The sequence below is a fragment of the Pristiophorus japonicus genome, chromosome 7 (genome assembly GCF_044704955.1).
Source record: "Pristiophorus japonicus isolate sPriJap1 chromosome 7, sPriJap1.hap1, whole genome shotgun sequence".
Taxonomy (NCBI): Eukaryota; Metazoa; Chordata; class Chondrichthyes; family Pristiophoridae; genus Pristiophorus; species Pristiophorus japonicus.
In genome coordinates this window covers 114,632,268-114,655,404 of record NC_091983.1, presented here as the reverse complement: position 1 = coordinate 114,655,404, position 23,137 = coordinate 114,632,268, and the positions used below count along the sequence as shown (strand labels likewise).

General features: G+C 45.1%; 1 protein-coding gene across 2 annotated transcripts in view; it reads left to right on the top strand.

The window, feature by feature from the left end:
- lama2 (laminin, alpha 2) overlaps positions 1-23,137 on the top strand; it is a 693,080-nt gene that overhangs the window by 451,127 nt on the left and 218,816 nt on the right. For both annotated transcript variants that reach the window (XM_070885262.1, XM_070885261.1), the window contains exon 20: positions 13,857-13,963. In XM_070885262.1, coding sequence (XP_070741363.1) covers positions 13,857-13,963 — 107 coding nt within the window. The remainder of the gene's footprint in view (positions 1-13,856; positions 13,964-23,137) is intronic.

Here is a 23,137-nt window from a genome sequence, read left to right as displayed (position 1 = left end):
AAAGGTCAGAGGAGAAGTGAAAAATAAAATAAGAGGGGCAAAGAGAGGGCATGAGAATAGAATGGCAGCCAACATAAAAGGTAATCCAAAAGTCTTCTATAGGCATATAAATAGTGAAGGGGTGGGGCTGATTAGGGACCAAAAAGGAGACCTACGCATGGAGGCAGAGGGTATGGCTGAGGTATTAAATGAGTACTTTGCATCTGTCTTCAGCAAGGAAGAAGATGCTGCCGTAGGCATTGTGAAGGAGGAGGTAGAGGAGACTCTTAATGGGATAAAAAGTGATAAAGTTGAGGTGCTAGAAAGGCTGGCTGTACTTAAGATCGAAAAGTCACCAGGACCGGATGGGATGCATCCTAGGACCCTGAGGGAAGTGAAGGAAGAAATTGCGAAGATATTGGCCATTATCTTCCAGTCCTCCTTAGAAATGGGGGTGTAGTTAGAGGAATGCAGAATTGCAAATGTTACACCCTTGTTCAAAAAAGGGTGTAAAGTTAAATCCAGCAACTACAGACCAGTCAGTTTTATCTCGGTAGTGGGGAAGCGTTTTGAAACAATAAGCAGGGACAAAATTAACAGTCATTTGGACAAATGTGCATTAATTAAGGAAAGCCAGGATTTATTAAAGGCAATTGTGTTTAACCAACTTGATCGAGTTTTTTGATGAGGTAACAGAGGGTTGATGAGGGCATTTCAGTTGACGTAGTGTACATGGATTTCTAAAAGGCGTTTGACAAAGTGCGACATAATAGGCGTGCCTGCAAAGTTGAAGCTCATGGAATAAAAGGGACAGTGGCAGCATGGATACAAAATTGGCTAAGTGACAGGAAACAGAGAGTAGTGGTGAATGGTTGTTTATCGAACTAAAAGAAGGTATACAGTGGTGTTCCCCAGGGGTCGGTATTGGACCACTGCTTTTGTTGATATATATTAATGACTTGGTCGTGGGTGTACAGGGCACAATTAAAAAATTTGCAGTTAAAATTGGAAGTATAGCAAACAGTGAGGAGGATAGAGATAGACTTCAACTGGACTCAGACAACATCATCATCATCATAGGCAGTCCCTCGAAATCGAGGAAGACTTGCTTCCACTCTAAAAGTGAGTTCTTAGGTGACTGAACAGTCCAATATGGAAATTATAGTCTCTGTCACAGGTGGGACAGACAGTCGTTGAAGGAAAGGGTGGGTGGGAAGACTGGTTTGCCGCACCTTTCTTCCGCTGTCTGTGCTTAGTCTCTGCATGCTCTCGGCGACGAACTCGAGGTGCTCAGCGCCCTCCTGGATGTGCTTCCTCCACTTAGGGCGGTCTTTGGCCAGGGGCTCCCAGGTGTCGGTGGGGATGTTGTATTTTATCAAGGAGGCTTTGAGGGTGTCCTTGAAACGTTTCCTCTGCCCACCTGGAGCTTGCTTGCCATGTAGGAGTTCCGAGTAGAGCGCTTGTTGTGCGAGTCTTGTGTCAGGCATGTGAACAATGTGGCCCGCCCAACGGAGTTGGTCGAGTGTGGTCAGTGCTTCGACTCGGGAGCAGCAAAGCAGCATTACAGAAGGCTTACGGCCGAGGTCCAACAAAAAACCCGTGACCTAAAGAATAGATGGTGGGTGGAGAAAGCACAGGAGATTCAGCAGCTGGCCGACAGCCATGATGTGCGAGGATTCTTCACCACAGTCAAGAACACCGACGGCCCAAGCACCCAAGGCCCCACCCCACTGCTGGCCAAGAACGGGGAAATATTCATCAAGGACACCGAGGCAGTCAGAACCCCCTGAAAGGAGCACTTCGAAGATCTACTTAACTAAGACTCTGCCTTTGACTCGAGTGTCCTCGACTCCATCCCACAGCATGCTAACCGCCACCATCTCAGCAAAATCCCAGCACTACACGAGATAGAAAAGGCCATCCGCAAGCTCAAGAACAACAAGGCAACGGAAGCGGATGGAATCCCTGCTGAGGCACTAAAGTATGGCGCAGAGGCACTATTGGCACAAATGCATGACCTCAGCTCTCTCATCTGGAAAGAGGAGAGCATGCCGGGAGATCTCAGAGATGCAGTAATCGTGACCATCTTTAAAAAAGGGGACAAGTTCGACTGTGGCAACTACAGAGGAATCTCCCTGTTATCAGCCACTGGGAAAGTTGTCGTGGACTTCGACAGGCGGACATGCGGCAGATGAAATTTAATGCAATGAAGTGCGAAGAATGAGGAGAGGAAATATAAACTAAAGGGTACAATCCTAAAGCGGGTGCATGAACAGGGAGACCTAGGGGTATATGTGCACAAATCGTTGAAGGTAGCTGGGCAGGTTGAGAGAACAGTTTAAAAAGCTTACAAGATCCTGGGCTTCATGAATAGAGGTACAGTTGTACCTCTCCAGTCCGGCACACTCTGGGCCTGACCATGTCTCTCTCTCTTCCCCCCCGTCGCTCCCCCCTCTGTCTGTCTCTTCCACCCCTCCTCCCCCTCGAGGCTCTCTCTCCCGCTTCGTGTCTCTCTGTCTCACCACCATCTCTCTCTTCCACCCCCCCCCCGTCTCTCTCTCTTCCCACCGCCCCCCCCCCACCCCTGTGTCTCTCTCTCACCCCCCCACCACCACCTCCCCACGTCTCTCTCTCTCTTCCACCACCCACGCCCCCCCCATGTCTCTATCCCCCACCCATTCTGTCTCTCTCCCCCCTCGTCTCTCTTGCTCTCCCCTCTGTCTCTCTCCCCACCTCTCCCCTGTCTCTCTCTCACCCCCCCGTCTCTCTCCTCCCCCCATCTCTCTCTCCCCCTCCGTCTCTCTCGCTCTCCCCTCTGTCTCTCTCCCCACCTCTCCCCTGTCTCTCTCTCACCCCCGCTGTCTCTCTCCCCCTCCGTCTCTCTCGCTCTCCCCTGTCTCTCTCTCACCCCCCCTGTCTCTCTCTCACCCCCCTGTCTCTCTCCCCCTCCGTCTCTCTCGCTCTCCCCTGTCTCTCTCCCCCCCCCCGTCTCTCTCTCCCCCTCCCTGTGTCTCTCCCCCTCCCTGTGTCTCTCCCCCTCCCTGTGTCTCTCGCCGCCCACATGCCACCTCATTCCCTGCTGCCCACCGCTTCTGAGGAACAACATGGACCCACTTCCGGTTCGGGGCCTCACTTCTGGTTCTGGTTTCGGGCGGAGTCCAGAGGACACAGTCGCAGAAGGACAGAAAAAAGGCAGTACAAGTAGTCACTCTGTTATAACAATCATCATCATCATAGGCACTCCCTCGGAATCGAGGAAGACTTATTTCCACTCCCAAAGTGAGTTCTTTGATGGCTGAACAGTCTAATACGAGAGCCACAGACCCTGTTAGAGGTGGGACAGACATTCGTCGAGGAAAGGGGTGGGTGGGGCTTGTTTGCCGTGCGTTCCTTCCGCTGCCTGCGCTTGACCTCTTCACGCTCTTTGCGTTGAGACTCAAAGAGCTCAACGCCCTTCCGGATGCACTTTCTCCACCTCGGGCGGTCTTCGGCCAGGGGTCTCCCAGGTGTCAGTGGTGATGTCGCATTTTGCCAGGGAGGCTTTGAGGGTGTCCTTGTAATGTTTCCGCTGCCCACCTTTGGCTCGTTTACCATGAAGGAGCTCCGCATAAAACTTAGGGAGTCTCGTATCTGGCATGCGAACTATGTGGCCTGCCCAGCAAAGCTGATCGAGTGTGGTCAGTGCTTCAACACTGGGGATGTTAGCCTGGGCGAGGACACTGATGTTGGTGCACCTGTCCTCCCAGAGGATTTGCAGAGATCATGTCTCTCTAGCACTTTCTAAAATCACTTCATATACAATAAATTTATTTGAAGTTAAATGACTGTTGTTATGTAAGCGATAAAATTGACTTCTTATTAACTGGAGATGGGATCCAAAGAACTTCAAAGAATAATTGAAATTATATTTGTGTGAAGGTGGTTTATGAGATTGTAGAGAATATACTGCTAATAAAGCTTGAGCCAAGTCCAAGTCATGCTGCGCATGTGGGTGCTGGAGCCATGGGTCTATCTGTCTGTCACATTCGAATGGCAATGCTGCCAGCCACAACAAGTATTCACGACGAGGTCAACCCTTGGAGTGATCTTTCAGCATCAAAACATGTAGGATCTGGGCTGGCTATTTGTGCCATTAATGAGCTTGCACCTGGATGTGAGAAATTGCCTGTGGTGCAGTAGAATTAAAACTGAAAATAAAGTATGCCACCGCTCTGGTCTCTTTTGTATTGTTGTGTACTGATAAATCAGCATGGTTTAATACTTACAGTGGCATTCATGTGTTCTTTCACTATTGTTTGAGGTTATATTTTCAAAGCTATCTTTAAACCAGAGCACACAGACATTCTGCATTATTGTACATACCCTTCCCTCTATTGTTGAAAAATTCAAAGAGCTGTCAATTGCAAAAAAAACCCACAAAAGAAACCAAACACTAGCAACCAAATTGCTCATTTTCTGTCCTTTTTCTACACTTTTAATGTCAAGAACTCCATTGTATTCAAAGCTCAGCAGGATCCACAGCTGTTTGAAAGAAAATGCCTTTATTATATTTTTAATTACAGTAGCAATACGAACATTAAAAATGCTATGAAAATTGCCCCATGTCTCCTGTTGATTATATTACTCTGTCAAGTGTAGCAAACATAAGCTGGAAGAAATTAATGGTATTAGAATAGAGATAAAATAGGTCTGAATGCACAGAAGTCAGTTGGAATTTTGCTTACAACATGCTGTACTTCTCTTTGAATAAACCAGTTGGGACTTTCAGACTCACAGGGAAAAACTTGATAGCACCAGAGCAAGCAGTGATCTATACATGTTTACCTGGTATTCCAATTCCAGTAGTTCAGAATCACTTTTGATTAAAAATAGTTGCCACAATTTAAGATAAACCCTATAATGTATTTGCCTACCTAACAACAATGAATGGATTTCTAAAGTTATTAATTGGTTATAAAGTACTTTGGGCATCCTGAGGACACAATGAGGTGTTCTATAAATGCAAGTTATTTATTTTTTAATGTTTTGAAAACCTAGTAACCAGACCTAGAATATACCATTTTAAGTATTTTTAAAAAAGGAAGCTGAGAAGTGTCCAACTACAATGTCAAATGAGAGTATAAATAGAAATAACTTGCTGTTTGCAGTGAGAACACTTCGGAAAGTATGTAAGCCTAAATATGTATCCAGGTTGATGTATGGGGACATAAGTGTGGGGAAATAGATTTTGCATTGTGCACATTTACTGTACTGTATAAATTCTCTAATTTTTCAAAGCGCATGATATTCATCAGTTTGTTAAAACTGTCTTTTCTGTCCATTTTAGCCAATAATTAATTCAGTAAGTATTATGCACGACCCTGGACTGCCTAAGAAGGAGAAGATTTAAAGGACTAACAACATACACTAGTATCTTGTAACTGAATGGAAACTGGGCACTACGTTGACATACTGAGGCCCTCATACCTCAGCTGTTCATTTTTCACATATTGTTTTAGTCATTTGTTTTACATAGAGAGGCACATTAAAAAACTAATTCGAGGTGGCACATTTATATACAGCTCTGTGAGTGAATGTTTCACACAAATACATGTTCACACTGTAATATTAACCAAGGAGTATTAAGGGTTTCAACTGAATGGAGATACACCTGTAGAGGTGCTTTTTGCCCAGTAACACTAAAAGGTGCAGTGTCATTAATATCAAATAGAAATGACGGCATTCGACACCACAGGCCTCCACTTGTCTCCAACCATAACAGCCCGACTTCTCGACTCGCATGTATCGGCTGCCACCGTAGTTTTGTTATCAACGGCTTCGAAAAGCCTTCCTGGAATGAGAAGGCCTTTGGTCAAAAAAATTAGTCTTGATCATGGCTTTTCAACGACTTTAAATTTAACCAGTGCAGGTTCAATACAACGGCACTTCTAAAATCTGGCTTTCCACGACTGAAGTTATATTCCACCCACTGTGAGGATCAAACAGTCTGAGACGATTTACCACGGTGCAGGCAGCAAATTTAAAATAGTACCAATTCCTTCTGACCGGCACATCTTTTGCCACCTCTTTCCATGCCTGTTGACTTCATATTTGCCTCTACTAACTTGTTCAATCAGCATCACCATTGCTGCATCAGAACACCCGAGTGCCCTATTCAAAATCATTTTGCCTCCTGCTGCACAATCTCGTTGGCCGAACTTCACCATTATAAAAAGTACCTCCCCTTTAAGGTGTTGCTGGATACCTTTAATGGTAATTATCCCACTGGATTTCCTGCCCTCCCAATTGGTTTTACTCTGCAGCTTGGCAAATTAATCTAAGTTAGGCTTGCCCACAAAAATGGCATGGGTGCCACTCTGACTCCTTCAGGCTGGCCCAGCGCTTGCCCGCCACCAACTGCCCCATATGCAGTCCACACAAAAATCATCTCTTTTGTCACATATGCATATACACACTTCCTTCAGCCAGCTTTTACACTCAGTTTTAAAATTGCAAATCATATCCCTGCAAAACAAATGTGTGGAATTGTTTACACCTCCCCATGCATATTCTCTCTACTCGAGGTGGTCTCACAATTCTTGCTTTAGAGTTTGTTATGTATGTTAACTAGGTTTTACCTGCCACCGGAGGGCGTGACTGTCGGAGTCCTTATGGTTGCTGGCAGACATGTGCAAGCCATGTATATAATGTTGGCAGCCATGTTGAATCCTCACTTTGAGAATAAATAAACTGGATTAAGGTCATGTCTGAACTAGTTCACCGTCAAGCCCCCTCACAATCGTATACGTTTTGATAAGATCACCTCTCATTTTTCTGAATTCCAATGAGGAGAGGCCCAACCTACTCAACCTTTCCTTATAAGTCAACCCCCTCATCCCCGGAATCAACTTAGTGAACCCTCTCTGAACTGCCTTCAAAGCAAGGATTTCCTTTCGTAAATATAGAAACCAAAACTGCACACCGTATTCCAGGTGTGGCCTCACCAATATCTTATAGAGCTGCAGTAAGGCTTCCCTTAACAGTGACCTCAGTCTTTATTAAGACAATCCAGAGTGAGGAACAGGCCTTAGGGGCCAGCTTATATACAGTGCTCCCAAGGGATGCTGGGATTCTTTGGGACTTCAGGAGATGCGCTCCCTGGTGGCGGAACGTGGGAGTGCATGCTTTACAGATACACAACATCACTCCTCCCCAAAGTCAAAGTGAAAACTATTTACACGGTGAAGCAGTCGGGAGCCTTTCTTTCCCTGGTGGACCGCCTCAGTACAAATGTCTGTTCTGGTGTGTTGGCTGTGCCCTCGCTGGGCTGGCGTGTTGTTGGCCCTGCAGGGTGAGCCTGGCGTTGCTGGGCTGTTGGGCGTGATGGGTTCGATTTCCTGGTCCGGCGTAGTGTTATTGATCCTTTGGGTGTGTGTTGTGGGCTCGAAAAAGGTGGTGTCTGCTGTGGATTGTTCAGGGCAGTCTGTGAACCGCAGCCTCGTTTGGTCCAGGTGCTTTCTGCAAATTTGTCCATTGTCTAGTTTGACTACAAACACCCTACTCCTTTCTTTAGCTATCACCATGTCCGCAATCCACTTGGGACCATGTCCATAATTTAGCACATACACAGAGTCATTCAGATCAATTTCCCATGACACAGTGGCGCGACCATCGTTTACATTTTGTTGCTGCCGCCTGCTCTCTACCTGATCATGCAGGTTGGGGTGAACCAGCGAGAGTCTGGTTTTAAGTGTCCTTTTCATGAGTAGCTCAGCCGGGGGCACCCCTGTGAGCGAGTGGGGTCTTGTGTGGTAGCTGAGCAGTACTCGGGACAGGCGGGTTTGGAGTGAGCCTTCTGTGACTCGTTTAAGGCTCTGTTTGATTGTTTGTACTGCCCACTCTGCCTGTCCATTGGAGGCTGGTTTAAACGGGGCCGAGGTGACATGTTTGATCCCATTGTGGGTCATGAATTCTTTAAATTCAGCACTGGTGAAACATGGCCCGTTGTCACTGACCAGTACGTCAGGCAGACCGTGGGTGGCAAACATGGCCCTCAGGCTTTCAATGGTGGCGGTGGCGGTGCTTTCCGACATTATTTCACATTCAATCCATTTTGAAAAACCATCCACCACCACCAGGAACATTTTACCGAGAAACGGGCCCGCATAGTCGATATGGATCCTTGACCATGGTCTGGAGGGCCAGGACCACAAACTTAGTGGTGCCTCTCTGGGCGCATTGCTCAACTGAGCACACAAGCTCCATTGCCGTACACAGGACTAAGTTAGAGTCGATACCGGGCCACCACAGGTGGGATCTGGCTATATCGCTTTCATCATTACTATACCCGGGTGTGTGCTGTGGAGATCCGAGATGAACGTCTCCCTGCCCTTTATGGGTAGCACTACGCAGTTACCCCACAACAGGCAGTCTGCCTGAATGGACAGCTTGTCCTTATGCCGCTGGAACAGCTTGATTAGCTCTTGCCTTTCAACGGGGATGCTGGTCCAGCTCCCATGCAGTACACAGTTTTTTACTAGGGACAGCAGAGGATGTTGGCTGGTCCAAGTCTTATTCTGCCAGGCCGTGACAGGTGATTTATCATTTTCAAACGCTTCCATGAACATCAACAAGTCTGCAGGCTGCGCCATTTCCACCCCCGTGGTGGGCAATGGTAGCCGACTGAGAGCATCCGCACAGTTCTCGGTGCCTGGCCTGTGGCAGATGGTGTAGTTATACGCTGATAGCGCGAGTGCCCACCTTTGTATGCAGGCTGAGGCATTAGTATTTCGCCCCTTGTTTTCAGCGAACAGGGGTATGAGGGGCTTGTGATCGGTTTCCAGCTCAAATTTGAGGCCAAACAGGTACTGATGCATTTTCTTTACACCGAACACACATGCTAATGCCTCTTTCTCAATCATGCTGTTGGCCCTCTCAGCCTTAGACAAGCTCCTGGAAGCATAGGCGACAGGTTGCAACTTCCCCGCAACGTTAGCTTGTTGTAATACACATCAGACTCCGTACGACGACGCATCACATGCTAGCACAAGTCTTTTACATGGGTTATACAATACAAGCAGCTTGTTGGAGCATAAAATGTTTCTGGCTTTCTCAAAAGCAATTACTTGTTTTTTTCCTCATACCCAGTTCTCACCTTTATGCAATAACACATGTAGAGCTCTAAGAGGGTGCTTAACCCGGGTAGGAAGTTACCAAAAGAGTTGAGGAGTCCCAGGAACGACCACAGCTCCGTGATGTTCTGTGGCCTGGGTGCATTCCTGATAGCCTCTGTCTTGGTGTCTGTGGGCCGAATGCCATCCGCCGTGATCTTTCTCCCCAAAAACTCCACTTTTGTTGGCATTTCGACTATTCAGCCGCAGCCCTAAGCGATCCAGTCGCTGAAGGACCTCCTTCAGGTTTTGTAGGTGCTCGACGGTGTCCTGACCCGTGACCAATATGTAGTCCTGAAAAACCACCGTGCATGGTATCAACTTAAGTAGGCTCTCCATGTTTCTCTGGAAGATCGCTGCAGCCGACCGAATTCCAAACGGGCATCTGTTGTAGATGAACAGTCCCTTGTGTGTGTTGATGCAGGTGAGGCCTTTCGAAGAATCTTCCAGCTCCTGCGTCATGTAGGCCGAAGTCAGGTCGAGCTTGGTGAACATCTTGCCTCCTGCCAGCGTCGCAAATAGGTCGTCTGCCTTAGGTAGCGGGTATTGGTCCTGTAGCGAGAAACGATTAATAGTTACTTTATAATCGCCGCAAATCCTGACCGTGCCATCACTTTTGAGTACTGTAACAATTGGGCTGGCCCTCTCGCTGAATTGCACTGGGGAGATGATGCCCTCGCGTTACAGCCTGCCCAGCTCGATTTCCACTCTCTCCCTCATCATGTGAGGTACCACTTGCGCCTTGTGGTGAATGGGTCGTGCCTCTGGGACCAAGTGGATCCGCACCTTCGCACCAGAAAAGTTTCCAATGCCTGGCTCAAAAAGGGAAGGAAATTTGTTCAGAACCTGGTTACATGAGGCCTCATCGACATGTGATAGCGCTCGGATGTCACCCCAATTCCAGCGGATTTTGCCCAGCCAGCTCCTTCCAAGCAGTGTGGGGGCATCGCCCGGGACAATCCAGAGTGGCAGTTCGTGCACCGTGTCCTCGTAGGTGACCTTGACCATGGCACTGCCCAGGACAGTGATAAGCTCTTTGGTGTATGTTCTCAGTTTCGTGTGGAAGGGGCTCAGGGCTGGTCTGAGTGCCTTGCCACACCACAGTCTCTCAAACATCTTTTTATTCATGATGGATTGGCTAGCGCCAGTGTCCAGTTCCATGGCTACGGGTAAGCCATTCAATTTTACGTTTAGCATTATAGGTGGACATTTCGTCAAAATTGTGTGCACCCCTGTACTTCAGCATCTGCCTCCACTCTCTGAGGCTTGAAATTGCTTTGATCCACCATGGACCGATCTTCCTCTGCCACGTTAGCAGGTTTTGCAGAGCTGCAAGCTTGTTGGAGGTGCCCCATTGTTCCATAGCTCTTGCAAACATACCCTTTAAACCGGCATGAATAGGCTGAATGGAAGCCTCCACAACGCCAACAAGGTGTGAATTGCCTTGCATTCATCCTTTGTTGCGGACTCTGCGTCATCTGGGTCACCTGAGGCCTGCTGGCATGGTTTCTGCCCTGTGCACTTCTGCTCGCATACACAGTTCTAGTTAATTTATGAACATTGCTAGCACTTGTGTGCTGAGAGATTTGTTTGGTGTTATCACTGGTGGACATAAACGCCTGTGCTAACGCAATGGCCTTACTGAGGGTCAGTGTCTCTACATTCAAAAGTTTTCGTAGGGTGGTCTCGTGGCCAATGCCCAGTACAAAAAAGTCTCTGAGCATTTGCTTCAGGTAGCCATCAAACTCACATTGTCCTGCAAGTCGCCTTAGCTCGGCGACGTAGCTCGCCACTTCCTGATCTTCAGATCGCTGGCACCTTGCCATCAGCACGCTCTCCCTCCAGTTAAGATGCTCCCGAACCAGTGTACACAGCTCCTCATACGACTTATCTGTGAGTTTCACCGGAGCCAGAAGATTCTTCATGAGGTTGTAGGTCCGTGTCCCACAGACTGTGAGGAGGACCGCTCTCCTTTTTGCAGCGCTTCCTTCTCCGTCCAGCTTGTTGGCTACAAAGTACTGGTCTATCCGTTCGACATAGGCTTCCCAGTCCTCACCCTCCGAGAACTTCTCCAGGATGCCCACAGTTTGCTGCATCTTTGTGTTGGATTCGTATTCTCGTTGCCATTTATTGTGTTCCTAACACAGATGAGACTGCACACAGGGAGGTTAAAGTAACAGTGACCTCAGTCTTTATTAAGACACTCCAGAGTGAGGAACAGGCCTTAGGGGCTGGCTTATATACAGTTCTCCCAAGGGATGCTGGGATCCCTTGGGACTTCAGGGAATGCGCTCCCTGGTGGCGGAACATGGGATAGCATGCTTTACAGATACACAACACTATCCTTTTGTGTTTCATGCACAAGTATCCCCAGGTCCCGCTCTACTGCGGCACTTTGCAATCTTTCTCCATTTAAATAATAACTTGCTCTTTGATTTTTTTTCTGTCAAAGTGCATGACCTCACACTTACCAACATTATACTCCATCTGCCCAATTTTTACCCACTCACTTCGCCTGTATATGTCCTTTTGCAGATTTTTTGTGTCCTCCTCACACATTGCTTTTCCTCCCATCTTTGTATCATTAGAAAACTTGGCTACGTTACACTCAGTCCCTTCTTCCAAGTCATTAATATCGATTGTAAATAGTTGGGGTCCCAGCACTGATCCCTGCGGCACCGCACTGGTTACTGGTTGTCAACCAGAGAATGAACCATTTATCCCGACTCTCTGTTCTCTGTTAGTTAGCCAATCCTCTATGCATGCTAATATATTAGCTCCAACCCATGAACTTTTATCTTGTGCAGTAACGTTTTATGTGGCACCTTGTCAAATGCCTTTTGGAAGTCCAATTACACCACATCCACTGGTTCCCCTTTATCCACCCTGTTCATTACATCCTCAAAGAATTACAGGAAATTTGTCAAACATGACTTCCCCTTCATAAATCCATGCTGACTCTGCCTGACTGAATTATGCTTTTACAAATGTCGTGCTACTGCTTCTTTAATAATGGACTCCAACATTTTCCCAACCACAGATGTTGGGCTAACTAGTCTATAGTTTCCTGCTTTTTGTCTGCCTCCTTTTTTAAATAGGGGCATTACATTTGCAGTTTTCCAATCTGCTGGGACCTCCCCAGAATCCAGGGAATTTTGGTAAATTACACCCAATGCATCCACTATCCCTGCCGCTACTTCTCTTAAGACCCTAGGATTCAAGCCATCAGGTCCAAGGGATTTATCTGCCTTTAGTCCCATTATCTTACTGACTACCACCTCCTTGGTGATTGTGATTGTGTTAAGTTCCTCCTGCCCTGCAGCCCCTAGACTATCCACTGTTGGAATATTTTTAGTGTCCTCTACTGTAAAGACTGAGACAAAATATTTGTTCAGAGTTGCTGCCATCTCCATGTTCTCCATTACTAATTCCCCAGTCTCGTCTGCTAAGAGATCAACATTTACTTTAGCCACCCTTTTCCTTTTTATATACCTATAGAAACTCTTGCTATCTGTTTTTATATTCTGCACTAGTTTACTTTCATAGTTTCATGTCATCCAGCACGTCCACAGCCACTATTGAAAGCCTCCGAGCCATGTTTGCCATCCATGGCCTGCCCGACGTCCTTGTCAGCGACAACGGACGGTGTTTCACCAGTTCAAGTTCCACGAGTTTATGACCCATAATGGCATCAAGCATGTCAGGTCTGCCCCTTTCAAACCCGCGTCTAATGGTCAACTGGAGCGGGCTGTCCAAACCATTAAGCAGTGACTAAAACGCGTGACTCACGGCTCCCTACAGACCCACTTGTCCCGCATTCTGCTCAGTTACTGGACGAGACCCCACTCGCTCACCGGGGTCCCTTCTGCCGAGCTGTTAATGAAGAGAGGCCTCAAAACCAGGCTCTCCCTTGTATATCCGGATCTCAATGATCACGTCGAAACCAGAAGGCAACGGCAGCAATGGTACCACAATCGCACGGCCGTATCACGTGACATTGCTCTTCATGACTCTGTGTTTGTCCTGAATTATAGTCATGGTCCAAAGTGGGTTGCTGGCACAGTTTTGGCTGCTCCGCAATGCAGCAATGGTCCTACTAACTCACCCAAGCTTGGGTTCGAACTGAGAAGATCAGTCAGGGAGTGGAAGGCCCCGGACCGTCTCAACTTGTAAATACAACCTGTACCAAGGACTTTGGGGGGGGAATGATGTTATGTATGTTAATTGGGTTTTACCTGCCACCGGAGGGCGCGACTGTCGGAGTCCTTATGGTCACTGGCAGACACATGCAAGCCGTGTATATAATGTTGGCAGCCATGTTGAATCCTCACTTTGAGAGTAAATAAACTGGAGTAAGGTCATGCCTGAACTAACTCACCGTACTTAGCCTCATGGAGTTATTCGATATTTACAAAACAGCCCACTGAACTAATACCATGCACCCGAAGTTACTTCTCATTGAAGCAAAAGTTGTCGCATAAGGTGATCAGGGCTGCTAATACTGCATGCTTCACTGAAAAGCTATTTCTCCTCGTTTGCAAATATGTTATTGCCTTCTCCTTACTACATTGGTTACACATGCTGCATAATTAGAAGCCTCTGTACAATAGCACTTGAACTTTGAAACATTAATGGACATATAAAATGTGAATTTATTGTACTTCAACATAATTGCCCAAAAATAATGTTTAGTTCATTTTGTATAATGCTGATCTTATTAATCTCCAGCCTGTGAGTGCCATGTGAATGGATCCGTTGCTGAGCTCTGTGACAAGCAGACTGGACAGTGCCAGTGTAAACACAATGTTGCAGGAAGACAGTGTGATCATTGTTTGGTAAGTATTGCTCAATAACCTCTAGAAATTCAAACATTTTAAAACAAATTTTCTTGGACAGCTAACCATGATTCTGTGTACTGAGAGTGGACTAAGAGATATGTTTTCCTTTGAGGGTAAAGTTAAAGAAACAGAATGAAAATCCCAGCTTTTCTGGCATACTCCTTCTGGACATACCAGAATGGCAGAAAATTCTGTTAGGACCCAAATATGCCAGGTTTCAGGCTTGCATAGGGGTTTTCCATGGGACTTGTAAAGTGCTTGCCCTTTCCCAAGATCAGCGACATGTCGAGGATTGGGACTCCCCAGGCTAGGGGTTTCTGCAGTCCCAGCCTGGGTCAAACTCTGTCATAGATTGCTGGCCATTTCTCCCAGAATGGTGGAACTGGAACCCACATTCAAAGGACTTCCAATGAACAGGTCAGGTTTGTTTTCAATTTTTATTTGGTTTACATCTTTGTTGGCAAGTTGAGGCACAATCTCGCATTTCTAGGTGGCTCCCAGCAACCCTCCACCCTCCTTCCCCCAGGCCAGGTGGGAACCCAAGATGTGCTCACAGTAGCCCCGCCTAAACCCTGCATACTCCAGTACGGTCAGCAATGGGTGGCACCAATGGGTATAATCCCGCTTTAAGTGCCAGGATTACACCCAATGAAATGTTATTGTTTGAATGCTTAACAGTTTGTTTCAAATTCCTCTTTCTGCTATTTTAATAGAATTCAAACAAATGGTTAACGTTACCATTAAAATAGCGAAGAGCAGCATCCTTGATTTGATATGCGTGCATTAAGCATATATATGATAACATTGCTCATGGTAATTTCCAGGCTATTATAACTGTCCAATTGTAGCAATAGTTACTGACTACTTAGCAAGTTCATATATATTTACGCTTACTCTGCAACACTTAAATTGAGTAATGTAGAAACCTTCTGATTGCATTACATTATTGAGTTTAAATCAAATCAAGGGCTACGACCAAAGTCAGTGACTTAATTTGGCACACACATGCTTCTTCAGTCCCTTTCAGTCCTATTTACAATCCCATTGGTGCTGTCCTCCCCACAGAACCTTGCTGGTTCTGTTGTATTTGAAAATATTGCTAGGCCTTATGTAGTTTTAATCTCTGATCAGTACACAAGTGCTAAGACTACAGAGACATTATGTAATGATTAATAAATTACACTATGCTATCAGTCTGGACCATGCTCCATTTCATACTCAACTACATCATTCATTCAAATGATTTCTGCACTACCGCATTTAAATGTTGCAGGGTAAGTGTAAATATATATGAACTTGTTAAACAATCAGTTCCATTGTTAAAATCTTAGATTAGAATATAATTTTCTTGACGTAGATAAGCTGAATAAATCATTTTTGACTATTTCCTGCATTTCCTTTCCTTTTCACAACCTGTAAATCAATATTTTGCTTATGACTGCCTTAAGTTAGGAGATCGGAATTTGAAAAAGAAATGCTATGAATTAAAAATGGGAGGAAAGGCATTTTTCAAAAATTCTATATACTGATATTTTCCAGATAGCTAGTACAACAGACAAAATTTGATGAACTAGGGACTGAAATGACAAGTGCATGAATAAAATTGGATTTTGGAAAAAGAATGAGCAGTTTTGTTTTGTAAGTGTAAATTGTGACATAAGTTCAGCAAACTCACACTCCACATGGGGAAGTCATGTTTGAAGGGAGCCAACTCAGTGTGAGGGCAACAGCATTGTAACCCCAATTATCCTTCGCTCTCTTTGAGCGTGACTCCCCACCAGGAGCATGGGACCACCAAATTTACCCTTTTACATGCAAATTAAACTTCATATTAGTTATAGAGGGAAACTTGACTTCAAGATCACTTCTCAAAATCAAATTATTTCAAATAGTACTGGTTATTTCTTCCCTGTTATGGCCTTGCCAGACGGGCAACTTGTCTCAGGTTTCTGTCAATGTTTCTCTTGAGACTGCATCCATGAGGTGCAAAATTGCAGCTTTATGATGATTATTTTCCCCTCATTTTCCCATATCCTTATGGAAAGTTGGCTGATCTCAGTTTATGCAGCAGTACAGTTGAAACGAGGAGTTCATTGGAGGAAGAGACTGAACCCACAACTCTCCATTTCATGATTTTATGCTGTCATGCATATTCATTTAAACTATGATAACATCAGCAAATATCGACTTGATAACGTTTCTAAGCCCAAATGTATAAGGAAGCTAAATTGATATCCAGCTATCCGTTCAGCTTATTTAAATGAAGAAAAATAGATCTTAAATATGAAATTTTAATTTTTGTGCTCAGCTCCCCTGCATTATCATGCTCAGAAATGTACCAAACTAATACCATTCATGAGGTCATCAACATTTATTGGTTTATCAAATGTGCCCAGCAAATAAGAAATGCACAGAACATATCAAATAGGTGTCAGATGATAATGAGACTCACTTTTACAGCAGAGCACAATTTCTGTATAAACTGAATACTAATAATAGAAAATGATCCAATGAATGGAGCATAAAATTAAGAAGTTAATTAATACTGGACAAAATAAATATGAGAGTAAGGATCCTATATGGTGGTATTAATTACATTGAAATGTAATCAATATTGAACAGAACTATTTTAATAGCCTACTGATTGTAATCTGTTGGCATTTTATATTGTAAGGTAAGGCTTATGATGATCTATGAATTTAGTTATCATACTTCCTGTTAATTAAAATATTTCTGAGTTGATCCGTTTGTTATTGCCTTTTTAAACAGATAATTTTAAACGAGCACAGCAGAAGAAGATGGTCATCAGTAGATGTATTGCTCCAATGCATTTTTAAAGTGTTCAGTCTGCAAACTTGTTTTAAATGAAGTTTGTTGAGATCAGTGATCCTGCTCAATCCTGTTTCTCCCCACATCTTAATGCTCTTGCAGCAGGCAGTAATTTTGAAAGTAATTTAGGATCATTTTCTGAAAGTTTATTTCAAACAAAAAACAAATTAGTTGTGTGGCCTCATGACTATACCACTATTGTGTGGTCTAAATATTAATGTAGTCAAAAATTACTCTGTGTTTGTCCGGATTCTAACTAAGAGTGCAAGGGCATAATTTTCTTCCAGGGTGGTTTCACCGCTGGGGTTGGGTCAGGGTGGGACTTTTGCCCACTATCATGAACCCGATCCATTTTCTTGGGTTGGGTTCATTTTACATACAAGGCAGGCTCCTGGCACTATCTCTAACTTTATAGAGGGAGCCCACCACTGCCAATGCAGAAAGTCCAGTGGTGCTGCAGTGAGACACTCACTACAATGTCACAAATAGGTAGAGCTGAAGTTAGATGATACACAACCTCCCTGAAGCTAAAACAACTATTTTGCTCAAATGGCTTGAGAAAAGTCTACATAACAGCACTCAGCATGAGGATCACATAGGAGTGGGAGAGATGACCAGAAGCAGGTCCTCTCCTTATTTCAGTTCCTTGGGAAATCTTACTGCCACTGCTCGAGCCACTACTGCCACACCTTTTCTGTTCTTATTTAGGTTCAGCGGTACTGTGGCAGGAAGGTAGTGACATCAGCCATTTCCCCCCTTTCTCCTACAGTAGTTTAACTGGCAGTGAGATGGTCAATGTGCATGTAGTTGAGATCTTTGCTGGGGAGGAGGAAAAGTTCCATGGTGTCCAATGGCAGGGATCCAGCAACAGATCTCTTCGCCTCATCCTCTATACCTCACAAAACTGACCTCGCACAATAAAGCAAGTTCAGCTTATGAACATATTTAAAGGGTGGCCCCAGCGTGTAGTACATGATGTGCTGAAAGACCCTCAAGGTTGTGGGTGGTTTATTAGGCTCTAGCGATTGTTAGCACGTTGTAGGTTGGCCATAACAATGTCCTGGTTTACTTGGGACAACTTAATGGCCTCCACAACAAATACATGATGCGCTGGTTCGGTGTTGGAGGCCATGAGCAAAGAGGTTGTTCAGCAAGAGGTGATTGTGTGTGAAGGAGAGGGCACCTAGCCAGACAGAACACGCATTTTATTGCAGGCTTCCCTTGAAGCAGCCACTCCAAACTAACAAGTAGTTGGCGGAAGAATGAAGAAGCTGTAATACATCAAAATCACAGGGTCAGTAATGTGGTCCATGGCACCAAAGCACTGCAGCACGTCGGGCATACACCTGTCACAAAACGGGATGCTAAGGCCTATTCATTGCCAATGTGCTCGCTGCCTCCGAGCGTGACACCCAAGTGTTGTTGGCACTCACAACTTGTGCACTGCTGCAAGTCTCATTAAGACCTCAGTGGTTATTCAAGTTAGTGGCTCCTGATAATGCTGGAATGCCTAATCAGTGCTTCAGATATTCATTTACTAATGCAACGTGCCCATGTCCATTGTACTGCAGTGCTTTGGCAATGTGGCCCACATTATTGGCCTATGGTCTTATTGCATTATAGATTTGTTATTCTTCTCACATATATTTCAGTTACGTTAGACTTTTATAACCCTTGTTGACATCTATTGCATGTAGATATGAGCCTCAAAAACATAGGTTTAGTTGAAATTCCTGGGGTATTAGTTCACTCATGCTTTGTGCAATACAACTGATTCAAGGTCTCCCCAGGTATTCTTTCTTAGGTAATTTCCTGATCTCAACTGGACCATCCAGGAGGTGCTGAATGGAGGTGAGGTGCATCCCCAAGGGAGGTTATATTAGCTCATATTACTCTCACATAGCCATTTCAGAGCAATATTCCCAGAAGACTGGAAAGGTTGTTGGTTCATACATCTTTATCAAGGATGGAATGTGGCATGTTTCTTGCACCACCACCGTGACTACACTTCATTGGCTATTATTAAGGATGTCATAGCAGTGCATCTGGAAAATGGTGACATGATAGGTCCAAGTCAGCATGGATTTGTGAAAGGGAAATCATGCTTGACAAATCTTCTGGAATTTTTTGAGGATGTTTCCAGTAAAGTGGACAAGGGAGAACCAGTTGATGTGGTATATTTGGACTTTCAGAAGGCTTTCGACAAGGTCCCACACAAGAGATTAATGTGCAAAGTTAAAGCACATGGGATTGGGGGTAGTGTGCTGACGTGGATTGAGAACTGGTTGTCAGACAGGAAGCAAAGAGTAGGAGTAAACGGGTACTTTTCAGAATGGCAGGCAGTGACTAGTGGAGTGCCGCAAGGTTCTGTGCTGGGGCCCCAGCTGTTTACATTGTACATTAATGATTTAGACGAGGGGATTAAATGCAGTATCTCCAAATTTGCGGATGATACTAAGTTGGGTGGCAGTGTGAGCTGCGAGGAGGATGCTATTAGGCTGCAGAGTGACTTGGATAGGTTAGGTGAGTGGGCAAATGCATGGCAGATGAAGTATAATGTGGATAAATGTGAGGTTATCCACTTTGGTGGTAAAAACAGAGAGACAGACTATTATCTGAATGGTGACAGATTAGGAAAAGGGAAGGTGCAACGAGACCTGGGTGTCATGGTACATCAGTCATTGAAGGTTGGCATGCAGGTACAGCAGGCGGTTAAGAAAGCAAATGGCATGTTGGCCTTCATAGCGAGGGGATTTGAATACAGGGGCAGGGAGGTGTTGCTACAGTTGTACAGGGCCTTGGTGAGGCCACACCTGGAGTATTGTGTACAGTTTTGGTCTCCTAACTTGAGGAAGGACATTCTTGCTATTGAGGGAGTGCAGCGAAGGTTCACCAGACTGATTCCCGGGATGGCGGGACTGACCTATCAAGAAAGATTGGATCAATTGGGATTGTATTCACTGGAGTTCAGAAGAATGAGAGGGGACCTCATAGAAACGTTTAAAATTCTGACGGGTTTAGACAGGTTAGATGCAGAAAGAATGTTCCCAATGTTGGGGAAGTCCAGAACCAGGGGTCACAGTCTGAGGATAAGGGGTAAGCCATTTAGGACCGAGATGAGGAGAAACTTCTTCACCCAGAGAGTGGTGAACCTGTGGAATTCTCTACCACAGAAAGTAGTTGAGGCCAATTCACTAAATATATTCAAAAGGGAGTTAGATGAAGTCCTTACTACTCGGGGGATCAAGGGTTATGGCGAGAAAGCAGGAAGGGGGTACTGAAGTTTCATGTTCAGCCATGAACTCATTGAATGGCGGTGCAGGCTAGAAGGGCTGAATGGCCTGCTCCTGCACCTATTTTCTATGTTTCTATGTTTCTATAAAGTACTTTGGGACATCATGAGGCCATGAAAAGCGCGAGATAAATGCAAGTTTTTGCTTTCTTTACATGTGGGACTAAAACAAATGAGAAAATTAAAAGAAAAAGATCAGGGCTGAGGTTTTATTTTAATTTTACATTTTGAATAACTTGAAGTCTGTTTAAAGTTCTGTTGAATTCGATCTCTTTTGTTATTATGAGAGCCTATTACGGCTTTTCTCATCTCACAGTAGCTTGGATCAGGATTGAAAATTATTCACATCTGTTTGGTCTTATGTTCTTGTTTTGATTTTTGTGTTTTTTTTTAAATTCTGTTCTGTGGACTGTAAAGCCTAACTGCTGGTGGGATCATGAAAAGAAGGTCTGCATGTCATGTCAGTGCAGTCCCATCGGTTCCATGTCACTTCGGTGTGACAAAACAGGGAACTGTATCTGTAAGCCGGGCTTCTTGGGGAAACGCTGTGATCTCAGCAGGCAGCTCTATGAACAGCAGTACCATAAGGATTCACAGATGGCAAAACCTCTTCAGAGCCAACGTCGACGGTGGTGGGCAACTGGCATTGGCGGCTGTCCACGTGGTGCATACAAGCCTGCCACACCCTCTGCCAGAGGGGTAAAAGTGCATTATGCCTGTGTGCCGTGTCTTCCTTCATGATTGTTGTGTGGATTAAGGAAAATGATTGCTTTTCCTGTTTTAGAAACCTGTATCACATTTTTGAAATATAAATGTCATTGCAAATTTTTATAGAGTTATATAATGTTAAAGATTTTGGGGCTGAAATTCAGCCCCTAAAAAGGCCACTTACTGCCAGAAGGCCACCGCCAGCGAAATTCACCTCGGGGGTTTTTCTGGTGGTCCCCACTTCCGCCCCAGTGCGTCATCAAAGGGCGCACCATCGATCTCCCGCACCTCCGTGACACCCCCTGTGAAATTTAGTTGGAAAATTCATAGATCGCCATGCAGTGCCCCCGACAGCTTTTTCTGTCGATGCACCTTCCTTTCACATTGTGAGCCATGGCAGCGCTGCGGCCCTTCAGGGGAAGGGCGCACTGCTGCGCTGCCAGGTTTTTTTCGCCGGACGACTTCCCGATTGGCCGGACAATTATGGCCCCGGGTTCAGCCGGGCCACCAACAGGCAGCCTGGCACCCCCTCTTGGATGCCAGGCTGCTGACCCGGCCGAAACCCTCCCTGGTGGCCCAGTGGGCCAAAGCTAAATAATCGTTGGTTCTCCCCCCTTTAAATGAGGGGAGAGACGTGGTGACGCAGACGTGCAGTGACATCAGCACTGCTCCGCCACTGACTGACAGCGGTGGAGACTCCGTCCCACCCCCACTTCTGCCCCTCTAGAGTAGTTACCACTGCACTTCCGCCCCCATTATGACCGATTACCAATCTGCTCCAAAAAAATTGCCAAAGAGCTGAATTTTGCCAAAGAGGCCATCTCTTATGATGCGGCGGTAAAACAACTTTAAAACGGTAGGTACGCCAGCTTTCCAACGGGGGTGAATTTCGGCCCCTTTACATCTGGATTTGAATCCAATCCAGAATGATGCAGTGAAAGTTTTCTATCTTTTGCTGGTTATAAGATATTACATTAAACACATTTGGACAGGCTTAGCCTAATTTCTATTAATTTCTGGGTAAGGAGCCCAGTATAAAACTGCCCAGAATTTGGCACAAATTGGTAGCATGCTCAAGCTACAAGGATGAATAAATACTGTGGTAGTTGTAAAATGTTATTCTGATGCTGTAGGGCCAGTTGTTCTGAAGTTAGGTTAAGACACATGATTGGGCACAGGAGATGGCATATTTATTCTGTATCTGCCCGTTCTGAACCTGATCAGGGTGTACTTGATGCTGGCGCAGAGTAAAAAAGTTCAAACAAATCTATTCCAGCACCGGTGAGCATAACAAAGAGATCACATAAAATAGATATTAAAGAAAACTTTAGATAATTTTGCTTTAAAATATATGTGCATTGTAAAGTTCACCCATATCACTAAACACAAAACAATAGTGCAGTATGAAATAATTAAATGCAAATTGCCTAAATATCAGTCATTCCCATTTTTCATTAATTTCCTATTTATTAATGGCAGTATTCTGGATTGAGATTCTGAATTACAAAAAGCCTCTTGCAAATGGTTACTAAAATGATTTTTGATAATACCATTACCAATCATCAGCCAATGAAAGCACATGGAAAATGGTGGTATTAAGTTAAAAAGTAAATTTCAGTATCAGATCACAGAATAAATACAATCATTAGTAAAAGTGATTATTCTGAGGAGGGATAGCAACACTTTCCATTCAATTTTTTTTTAAATCAGCAAATGTCAGCTACCTGTGAGAGAAATAACCTTGTTTTGTAGTCAAAGCAGCTAGTAAGTAACCAGCCTATCATGATACTCAATCAGAAAAGAGCTGATGTGCTGAGGGCTCCGTTGAGCAGAGATTGGACCATTGCTGTTTCTGAATGGCATTCTTGCTCTCCATCACAACAGGACTGATTTTTGGAGCCCTGCCAGGCATAAATGGATGATAGCAGCCTGAAAAATGGTGTTGGGTCGCTCATCACCCTGTTTATGATTGCGCTTTGGCTGGCATCATCTTGGGTAGGGTCCTTACAGGGACTGCTGGAGACCCTTCAGAAAATGGCACTGGAATTTAAAAAAAAAATCTTGATGAGGCCAGAAGGAGCAGGACAAATCCCCTGCCCTTCCAGACCCTGACCGTCAGCTAGCTCAGTGTGGGAGCCTGGCTGACTTCCTGCCCTTCCATAAGTCGCAAGCTGCAACAGGGTGTCCATTTTCCACCTGCAACTCACAGGTTAATGAGGCCCAGGCCCCAAACGCCTCAGCCTAACAACAGTAATAACAGCCAGGTGTGTTCAGCTCACCCGTTGTGTGCCTTAAGTTAAAATCACACCAAAGAATTACAGTACTAGCTGGGACTTGAGTTA